At 49.2% G+C, this 10,913-nt stretch overlaps 1 protein-coding gene across 1 annotated transcript in view; it reads left to right on the top strand.

Annotated features, from left to right (window-relative positions):
- Window positions 1-10,913, top strand: part of LOC129693317 (neurobeachin-like protein 2) — a gene marked incomplete at its 5' end in the record, with an annotated part of 143,723 nt that overhangs the window by 69,127 nt on the left and 63,683 nt on the right. The window contains 2 exons of the mRNA XM_055630164.1: window positions 3,252-3,372; window positions 9,279-9,436. Of these exons, the coding sequence (XP_055486139.1) occupies window positions 3,252-3,372; window positions 9,279-9,436 (279 nt within the window). The remainder of the gene's footprint in view (window positions 1-3,251; window positions 3,373-9,278; window positions 9,437-10,913) is intronic.

The following is a 10,913-nucleotide window of genomic DNA, read 5'->3' as shown; positions in this document are numbered from 1 at the left end:
TGGAATTCTCTGCCACAGAAGGTAGTTGAGGCCAGTTTGTTGGCTATATTTAAGAGGGAGTTAGATGTGGCCCTTGTGGCTAAAGGGATCAGGGGGTATGGAGAGAAGGCAGGTACAGGATACTGAGTTGGATGATCAGCCATGATCATATTGAATGGCGGTGCAGGCTCAAAGGGCCGAATGGCCTACTCCTGCACCTATTTTCTATGTTTCTATGTCTAAGCTACAGGGAGAGGTTGAAGAAGCGGGGACTCTTGCCCAGACAAGGGGAATCAGGAACCAGAGAGCACAGGTTTAAGGCAAGGGGAAAAGATTTGGGGGGCAAACCTGAGGGGTAACCATTTCACACAAAGGACGGTGGGGAGCAAACATCGGCAGTCATGCAGGAAACATAGCAATCAATTGTACTGAATGGATTGTCACCTTGTCGTGGTGGAGAAGCTTGTGTGGACCTGAGATCCTGTGAGCGATGCCGTCTGGAGCTACGCTCCTGGTAGGGCCACCCATGGCGGTAAGGTCAAGGGGGGAGGTCCCTGACAAAGAGCAATTCAACCAAGACCTCAACGGTGGAACAGGCGGAGGACGATGGCTGACCTTAGTGGAGCGTCACAACGGCTGGGAAGGCGGATGAAGGCTGCAGCAGAAAAGGGTCTCAGGTCGTCTTGGACTCCATGCCACTGGATCCTGACCCAGATCTGTCAAGGACCGTGGGGTGGCTGTCTGTGCACCAGTCTCCCCACGTTAAACAAAGTCACGCACAGGCGTCCTCCAACCCTGGAGACTCCCATGGTCATCCATGCCCGAGGGGGGCCGAAGAATTTTCAACTCAAGATTATTTTCCAAATTAGTTCCAGATTGGCAGAAACTATAGACACAATAGACAATAGGTGCAGGAGTAGGCCATTCGGCCCTTCGAGCCAGCACCGCCATTCAATGTGATCATGGCTGATCATCCCCAATCAGTACCCCGTTCCTGCCTTCTATTTTCTCCAGCATTTTTTGTCTACCTTCAATTTTTTTCCAGCATCTGCAGTTCCTTCTGAAACTGTTTCAGTTCCTTCTGAAAAGATAGGAGCAGCATTAGGCCATTCGGCCCATTGAGCCCACTCCGGCCCATTCAATCCGCAATCGGTACCTCGTTCCTGCCTTCTCCCCATATCCCCTAACTTTAAGAGCCCTATCTAACTCTCCTCTCCATCTCTCCCCTCTTCCCTCCTACTCACTCCTATCCCCTCCACTCATCTACTGCCCTCATCACCTCTCCTCCCCTCGCCTTTCCCCTCCTCCCTTCTCATCCCCTCTCCTCCCCACTCCTCCCCTTCCTCTCCTCCCCTCCCCTCTTCTCGCTCCTCTGTGTGTGTCTATTTTCGGTTTAAACCAGCATCTGCGGTTCCTGGTCTATGAAGCTATTAGTTCCAGAATCTCAGAATCTATACTTGCCGTACAACCAGAACCAATTATTTGAAGACTGAAAACTTGCTGGACCTTAGACATAGGACTCTGGTGAGGTCACATCTGGAGTCTGGCTTGCAGTTCTAATCGCCCCGTTACAGCAAGGATGTGGAGGTTTTGGAGAGGGTGCAGAGGAGGTTCCCCAGAACGCTGCCTGCGTTAGGGGGTATTAGGTATGAGAGACGCAAAAAAGTTTTCTCTGGGGCATCAGAGGCTGTGGGTATATGAAGTTATGAGAGGCATAGACAATAGACAATAAGTGCAGGAGTAGGCCATTCGGCCCTTCGAGCCAGCACCGCCATTCAATGTGATCATGGCTGATCATCCCCAATCAGTACCCCGTTCCTGCCTTCTCCCCATATCCCCTGACTCCGCTATCTTTAAGAGCCCTATCTAGCTCTCTCTTGAAAGCATCCAGAGAACCGGCCTCCACCGCCCTCTGAGGCAGAGAATTCCACAGATTCACAACTCAAAAGTAGGGTAGACAGTCAGAACCTTTTCCCCTGGGTGGAAATGTCACCGGTTGGGAGGCATCGTTTTAAGGTGAGAGGGAGAAACCTGTGGGAGAAGTTATTTACACAGAGGGTGGTGGGTGCCTGGAACGCGATGCCAGGGGTGGGTGGTGGAGGCAGATATGATTGTGGTGTTTAAGAGGCTTTTAGACAGGCACATGGATACGCAGGGAATGGAGGGATATGGATCACGTGCAGGCAGAGGAGATTAGTTTAACTTGGCATCACGTTGAGCATGGACTTTGTGTGCCTGTATCTAAAAAATATATATATTTCTTTTTAATAAAAGAAAATAAAACTGAAGCAAATGGAAACTGTGGCAGAAAGACTCCCATCCTTAATTAAGGCAAACTCTTGGTGTTACATCTGAGACACATCACACAGGCAATGTTTAGTTTTAATTCAGTTTAGTTTATGTCAGTGAAAATGTCAATGGTGCCTTACAATGCTGTGTACGACATTGACCGCAACTTCTACTGAAGTGAGGATGGCCGTCTGCTCGCTAGGAGCTCATCCGCCCTTTGACAGGTCTTGTTTTTGGTCCTGCTGGGGGTCCACAGCCCCCTCCTCACCTGGTAAACCAGGTGGGGGAGATGGTTTAGTCGCCGATTATCCGACCATAGCTCGGGGGGGGGGGATCTCCACCTGACCTGACCATGTACCGAGGTACAGTGAAAAGCTTTTGTTGCGTGCTAACCAGTCAGCGGAAAGACAATACATGATTACAATCGAGCCATTCACAGTGTACAGATAGATACATGATAAGGGAATAACGTTTAGTGCAAGGTAAAGCCAATCAAAGATAGTCCGAGGGTCTCCAATGAGGTAGATAGTAGCTCAGGACCGCTCTCTGGTTGTGGTAGGATGGTTCAGTTGCCTGATAACAGCTGGGAAGAAACTGTCCCTGAATCTGGAGGTGTGTGCGTTTTCACACTTCTGTACCTCTTGCCGGATGGGAGAGGGGAGAAGAGGGAGTGGCCGGGGTGCGACTGGTCCTTGATGATGCTGCTGGCCTTGCCGAGGCAGCGTGAGGTGTAGATGGAGTCAATGGAAGGGAGGTTGGTTTATGCGATGGTCTGGGCCGCGTCCACAATGCGCTGCGATTCCTTGCGGTCTTGGGCATAGCTGTTCCCAAACCGAGCTGTGACGCATCCCGATAAAATGCTTTCTGCAGAACAGCGCATCTGTCGGAGTTGGTGAGAGTTGTGCTGAATGTCCATGAGCCTTCGGCGGAGGTACAAGCGTTGGTGGACGGTGAACTGACCGACTTGCTTTGATTGTCTGCAGGCAGCGAGCAGAGCCGGGTCCCCGCGGACTCGCCCCCTCTCTCCGTGGCCAAGGAGGCGAGAGTGAGTGAGCAGGCGGACGACCAGCTGGGTGATGAAGACCTGATGTTCCTCGACAACCAGTGAGTGTCGTGTCGGTAGAGTTGCTGCCTTACAGCTCTTGCAGTCCCCCCCTAGAGACCCGGGTTCCATCCCGACTGCGGGTGCTGTCTGTACGGAGCTTGCACGTTCTCCCCATGACCTGCGTGGGTTTTCTCAGATATCTTCCATTTCCCCCCTCACTCCAAAGACGTACAGGTTTGTCGGCTAATTGTTTAAGAAAGAACTGCAGATGCTGGAAAATCGAAGGCAGACAAAAGTGCATCTATGGAGCGAAGGAAATAGGCAACGTTTTGGCCTATTTCGTTGCCTATTTCCTTCGCTCCATAGATGCTGCTGCACCCGCTGAGTTTCTCCATCACTTTTGTCTACCTTCTAGGTTAATTGGCTTGGTAACGGTAGAAATTGTCCCTAGTGTGTGTAGGATCGTGTTAATGTGCGGGGATCGCTGGTCGGCGCGGGCCGGCGGCCATGTTTCTGCGCTGTATCTTTAAACTAAACTAAACTAAAAGCTGACCACCCGTCCCCTCCCTGCCCCTGTGATCTCAGCTACACTAGGGGTTGCCAACGTGTCCCGTATTAGCCGGGACATCCCGTATATTGGGCTAAATTGGTTTGTCCCGTACGGGACCGCCCTTGTCCCGTATGTGACCGCTGCTACTCGGGTCGAGGGGACTGTCGGGTCGAGGAGCGCCACGTCTGGCCCTGCCTCACCCGTCCCGATGTAGTGCAGCCCGTGGAGTGCAGCAGCAGCAGCAGCAGCGCCTCGCCCGTGGCCCCGTCGGTCGGTCGGCAGCCCGGCCAGCTGTCCGACCTTCGGACCTTCACTTACCGCCGACACCACCAACACCACCCCTCCTCCTTCTCACGGCCGATCATCGGTTCAGGAGTTGGACGGGGCGCCGGACTTTGCGCGCGGCCCGGGCCAAAACTCCTCAGCTGGCACGCCGGCTGGACTTTGTGTGCAGTCCAGCACCCGGGGCCAACTCATCATTCACCCAGACACGGCCCAGTCGGTCAACAAATTGCCGTCGGGAATTTGTCCCGTATTTTGATCTTTTGTCCCTCATTTGGGAGTGGGAAAGTTGGCGACCCTGGCCACAGAGTTTGTAGAATGAGGTGCTTTATAACGTTGGAAACCCTCCCAGCCTTCTCAGTCACTACCTCAGCAAATCCCATTACATTCACGAGTCACAATCTCCCACCCACACACGGTTTAGGAGGACGTTGCCAGGACATGAGGGTCTAAGCAATAGGCAGAGGTTGAGTAGGCTGGGACTCTATTCCTCGGAGTGCAGGAGCATGAGGTGTGATTTTATAGGGGTGCGTAAGATCATAGTTCATAAGCGATAGGAGCAGAGTTAGACCATTCGGCCCATCAAATTTATTCTGCCATTCAATCATGGCTGATCTATCTTCTCGCAACCCAATTCTCCAGCCTTCACCCCATAACCCCTGACACTAATCAAACCTCTATCTCTGCCTGTGGAGCTCTATGGACTTGGCCTCCACAGCCTTCTGTGGCAATGAATTCAAACAGATTCACCACCCTCTGGCAAGAAATTCCTCCTCATCTCCTTCCTAAAGGAATGTCCTTTTATCCTGAGGCTGTGCCCTCTGGTCCTAGACTCTCCCACGAGAGGGGAATAGATTGGGTAAACACACAGTCTCTTGCCCAGAGTTGGGAAATTGAGAACCGTAGGTTTAAGGTGAGGGGGGAAAAGATTTAATAGACAATAGCCAATAGGTGCAGGAGGAGGCCATTCAGCTCTTCGAGCCAGCACCGCCATTCAATGTGATCATGGCTGATCATCCCCAATCAGTACCCCGTTCCTGCCTTCTCCCCATATCCTCTGACTCCGTTATTTTTAAGAGCCGTATCTAGCTCTCTCTTGAAAGCATCCAGAGAACCGGCCTCCACCGCCCTCTGAGGCAGAGAATTCCACAGACTCACAACCCTCTGAACCTGAGAAGTAACTTTTTTTCACACAAAGGCTGGTGGGTGAAGGAACGAGCTGCCGTTGGAGGTAGTTGAGGTGGATTGTGTCTCTCTTTGGTCTAAACCTATATCTGCAGTTCTGTAACCTGTGGACCTGGTTGAGACCCAGGAAGAAACCATTGCTGTGTCTGGTGGTATGTGCTCTGACGCTTCTGTATCTTCCTGCAGTTTAGTGCAGTTGAGTTTATTGTCACATGTACCGAGGTACAGTGGAAAGCTTGTGTTGCATACTATCCAGTCAGCGGAAAGACAATACATGATTACAAATCAAGCCATTTACAGTGTACAGATACATGATAAATATTAGGAGTAGAGGTTTAAAAGCGTGGAGCGATTGTAATGCGCGATTGCAGATCTGCTTCTGTGACCAGCATGCATGTCGTCGCCAGGACTGGGCGCCAAGTGCAGGAAGGAACTGCAAATGCTGGTTTACATTGAAGATAGTCACAAAATGCTGGAGTAACAATACACAACAGGTGTAGGCCATTCGGCCCATCGAGCCAGCTCCGCCATTAACTGTGATCATGGCTGATCATCCACAATCAGTACCCCATTCCTGCCTTCTACCCATATCCCTTGACTCCGCTAGCCCCTAGAGCTCTATCTAACTCTCTCTTGAAAACGTCCAGTGAATTGGCCTCCACCGCCCTCCACAGATTCACAACTCTCTGGGTGAAAATGTTTTTCCTCATCTCCGTTCTAAATGGCTTACTCCTTATTCTTAAACTGTGGCCCCTGGTTCTGGACTCACCCAACATCGGGAACATGTTTCCTGTCTCTAGCGTGTCCAATCCCTTAATAATCTGATATGTTTCAATAAGTTCCCTTCTAAACAAAAAGTTGTTCGGCACGGACTTGTAGGGCCGAGATGGCGTGTTTCCGTGCTGTAATTGTTATATGGTTGTTATATGGTAAACTCCAGAGTGTACAAGCCCAGCCGCTCCATTCTCTCAGCATATGACATTCCCGCCATCCCGGGAATTAACCTTGTGAACCTACGCTGCACTCCCTCAATAGCAAGAATGTCCTTCTTCAAATTAGGGGACCAAAACTCAGCGGGACAGGCAGCATCTCTGGAGCGCAGGAATGGGTGACGTTTCGGGTCGAGACCCTTCTTCAGGCTGAGAGTCAGCGGAGAGGGAGACACAGAGATATGAAAGGATAAGGTGTGAAAACAAGAGATCAAAGGAGACAAAGTTCAAGGACAATGCAGAATGGATCATTGTTTTCTCGGGGATACAAAGATAACATGTTTGAAGACAGTCAGGCTGGGCTGAGAACTGGGATGGGGCATGGATGGAGACAGAGGGAAATTATTATTATTATTAAAGCTTTATTTCAGACACAGGTCCATATACACATCAAACAGTACAAAGAATTACAAAGATACATTAAGAAATTGCATATTAGCCTAAAATATATATAAGCTATTGCACCAATGCCATCTTAGCCTAGAAGTGAATCTATAGCAGCTTTTCAGAGGGCTGACTAAGGCTTCAATTATGTGGTTCCCTGACTTGTCCAGGCGACACATAAAACTAAACATCAGCTGTCTTAAGAGTGCCTCACAGGTTGGCACTCTAGTGGACACAAACAATTGACTGGCACTATGCCACCTAGGGACATGAAGTAGCAACCTCATTGCATCATTCTATGCTACCTTAAGCCTCTGCATACTCTTTTTCTTATACTTAGACCACAATTGAGCAGTATATAACGGTGTGATGTAGGTTCTGAACAGGGAACACTTTACATCGTCAGAGCACATATAAAACTTCCTTATAAGCATGTTGGCTTGAAGATAAATTTTACAGCGCTGTCGGTAGAGGTCTTTGTCATCCTTCCAGTCATCGGATATGACATGACCCAAGTATTTAATTTCCTCACACACTGCAAGAGGACTGTCTGACAAATAAAAGGTCGGAAAAGTTGATTTCCTGTCCTCAGCGCTTCTAACTATCATTATGCGGCTTTTCTCAGCGTTATACTTTATGTCATAATCAAGGCCATACTGAGAGCACACCTTCAGCATCTGCTGCAGCCCAGCACTATATGGACAGAGCAGGACCAGGTCGTCTGCATACATCAGATGATTAACAATAGTGTTGCCCACAAGACAGCCAGTTTTTAACCTATTTAACTGATTTGACAATTCGTCCATATAAACATTAAATAAAATAGGAGACAAAATTCCTCCTTGCCGCACTCCGTTACTAACACTGAATGGAGCAGATACAACATTGTCCCATTTAACCTGAAACGTTTGATGGGCATACCAAAACACTAAAATTCTCACTAAGAATTTAGGGGCACCTCTATTTAGCAATTTTACAAACAATTGTTCATGATTAATTCTATCAAATGCCTTGGACGCATCAATAAAACATAAAAATACAGATGAATTCAGGCTCGAGTACCTGAACACAATCTCTTTAAGAGCATAGATACACAGGTCAGTTCCATGCTTTCTTTTGAACCCAAACTGATTGTCATTAGTAAGGACATACATTTCTAGCTTTGTCAACAGTATTCTCTCCAGTACTTTAGATAAGATACTGGCTAATGCAATAGGTCGGTAATTATCAATACTGTTGAGCCTACCAGCCTTATCTTTAATCACAGGCACTAACATTACAGACATAATATCATTTGGCAAGACACCATGAACCAAACAACCATTAAAGCACATGGAAAGCAAGGGGCAGAGCTTATAGCTGGCATATTTTAGATGTTCTGCAGTAATGCAGTCCATACCACAGGCTTTGTTGTTATCCAACATGTTAATGGCATCATAGACATCTGCTGCCCTAACTACAATATCTACAGAGAGATTAATATGTTCATGATTGATTCTAACTGGGTTACTTTTAACATGGAAAGCAAGGGTCACCACAACTAGAGAGCAGTCCTGAACTACTAACTACCTCGTTGATGCCCCTCGGACTATCCTTGATTGGACTTTACTGGCTTTACCTTGCACTAAATGTTATTCCCTTATCATGTATTTACACACCGTAAATGGATTGATTGGAATCATGTATTGTCTTTCCGCTGACTGGTTAGCACGCAACAAAAGCTTTTCACTGTACCTCGGTACACGTGACAATAAACTAAACTGAACTGAGTGAGAGACTGGTGCAGCGGTAGAATTGCTGCCTTACATCGCTTAAACCCCGGTTCGATCCCGACCACGGGTGCTGTCTCTACGGAGTTTGTACGTTCTCCCTGTGACTTTGTGGGATTTCTCTGAGATCTTCGGTTTCCTCCCACACTCCAAAGACGTGCAGGCGTGTTGTATGTGTAAATTGTCCCTAGTGTGTGTGGTAGTGTTAGTGTGCGGGGATCGCTGGTCGGCGCAGACTCGGTGGTCCGAAGGGCCTGTTTCCATGCTGTGTCTCTAGACTAAACTAAACTAAACTAGAGAAGTTAATGTTCATACCGCTGGGTTGTAAGCTCCCCAAGTGAAATATGAGTTGCTGTTCCTCTGTGTGAGGGGCGTGGAGAGAGGAGTAGGGTTGCTAACTGTCCCGTTTTGGCCGGGACATCCCCTATATTGGGCTATATTGGTTTGTCCCGTACGGGACCGCCCTTGTCCCGTATTTGACTGCTACTACCAGGCGCTCCTCAACTTACGATGGGGTTTACGTTCCGATACACCCATCGTAAGTCGAAATGATCGTAATACACCTGACTCACCATCACCAGAGTGTTCAGGGTTGGACTGCCAGGCGCCTGTGTGTTCCCATTCCAATCAAGTTCAAGTTCAACTTTATTTGTCACATGCACCATAAGGTGCGGTGAAATGTAATTCACCGGGTTATTTCTCCGGGTTAGTTCCCCCCTCCCCCTCTTCAATCCTCTGCCACTGGGAGTGTTTTTCATTTCCACGTTTGAATGATGAAATCTCTTTGTCCGGTGGTGTTTCCGTAGGGTGGAGCCGGAGGAGCCCAGTCTGAAGGAGAAGCTGGTGATATCGGAGGAGTGTGAGCTGATCACGGTGGTGGCGGTGATCCCGGGGCGACTCGAGGTCACCACCCAGCACATCTACTTCTACGACGGCAGCTCGGAGAAAGAAGAGACAGAGGAGGGTGAGGTTCCCCCCCAAATCCATCCGCCCGCTTCAGTTCTCACTGTGCAAAGCTAATTAGTATTAAACCACACAGTACTTGTGCGAAAGGGCCTGTCCCACTTGGGCCACCACTTACGCGACAGGCCAGTAGTGACGGTCACGTGACGGTCCCGCCAGAGTCACCAGCGTCATCATGCGCCCGCGCATCCGTCTGGAGCGCGTGACGTCATTTGAAGATTGACACAAAATGCTGGAGTATCTCAGCGGGACTGGCAGCAATTATGGAGAGAAGCAATGGGTGACGTTTCGTGTCGAGACTCTGCTTCAGTCTGAAAGAAGGGTCTCGACCCGAAACGTCACCCGTTGCCTCTCTCCAGAGATGCTGCCGGTCCCGCTGAGTTACTCCAGCATTTTGTGTCCATCTTCAATTTTCTTGGCCCCGCTCTGGGAGTAGAAGTGGGGGCGGATCCGGACCGCAACGGCCGTGAGCCCCAGGCCGAGCACGGCGATCGTTTGCCGGCTTCTGCTGCTGTTGGAGGTGAGTCGTTGCGTCGCGCCAGGGTCTTGGGCCTGTCCCACTTTGGCCGTCAGTTACGCGGCAGGCCGATGGCGAGCGAACATTTCGTGCAGGACGAAGTCCAACACTCCTCCACACCACTCCATGCGCCCGTCCCCCGCTACCCACATGATAGCAGGTCACGTAAATGGCGCGCGGAAGACAGCCAAGTGGGACAGGCCCTTAAAACACCAGGATAGTGCTCAACCAAGAACACCAAGCACAATGCCAAAGTATGCTATAATACTTCGTTAGTCAAATGAACGAGGTGCAGTGAAATTCATTTTTGTATGCAGTTCAGTACATTTCAACGTACATAAGCGCTAAGATACATCTTAGATAAGCAACTCAGATACAGTACAAGTGTAGAAACTGAGCAGATATGGGGAGAAGGCAGGAACGTGGTACTGATTGGGGATGATCAGCCATGATCACATTGCTCGAAGCCACTGGCTCGAAGGGCTAAATGGCCTACTCCTGCACCTATTGTCTATTGCCTATTCTCTAAATAGGCGCAGGAGTAGGCCATTCGAGCCAGCTCCGCCACTCAATATGATCATGGCCGATCTTCCAGAATCAGTACCCCGTTCCTGCTTTCTCCCCATATCCCTTCATTCCATTAGCCCTAAGACCTAAATCCAACTCTCTCTTGAATACATCCAGCAAATTGGCATCCACTGCCTTCTGTGGCAGAGAATACCACAGATTCACAACTCTCTGGGTGAAAAGGTTTTTCCTCATCTCAGTCTGAAATGGCCTACCCCTTATTCTTAAACTGTGACCCCCCCCCTGGTTCTGGACTCGCCCAGCATTGGGAAATGTTTTCCTACATCTAGGTTGTCCAGTCCTTTTATAATATTATACGTTTCTATAAGATTTCCTCTCATCCTTCTAAATTCCAGTGAATACAAGCCTAGTCTTTTCAATCTTTCCTCATATG

This window comes from Leucoraja erinacea, unplaced genomic scaffold, assembly GCF_028641065.1.
Source record: "Leucoraja erinacea ecotype New England unplaced genomic scaffold, Leri_hhj_1 Leri_258S, whole genome shotgun sequence".
Lineage (NCBI taxonomy): Eukaryota > Metazoa > Chordata > Chondrichthyes > Rajiformes > Rajidae > Leucoraja > Leucoraja erinaceus.
This window is presented reverse-complemented; position numbering and strand designations above follow the sequence as displayed.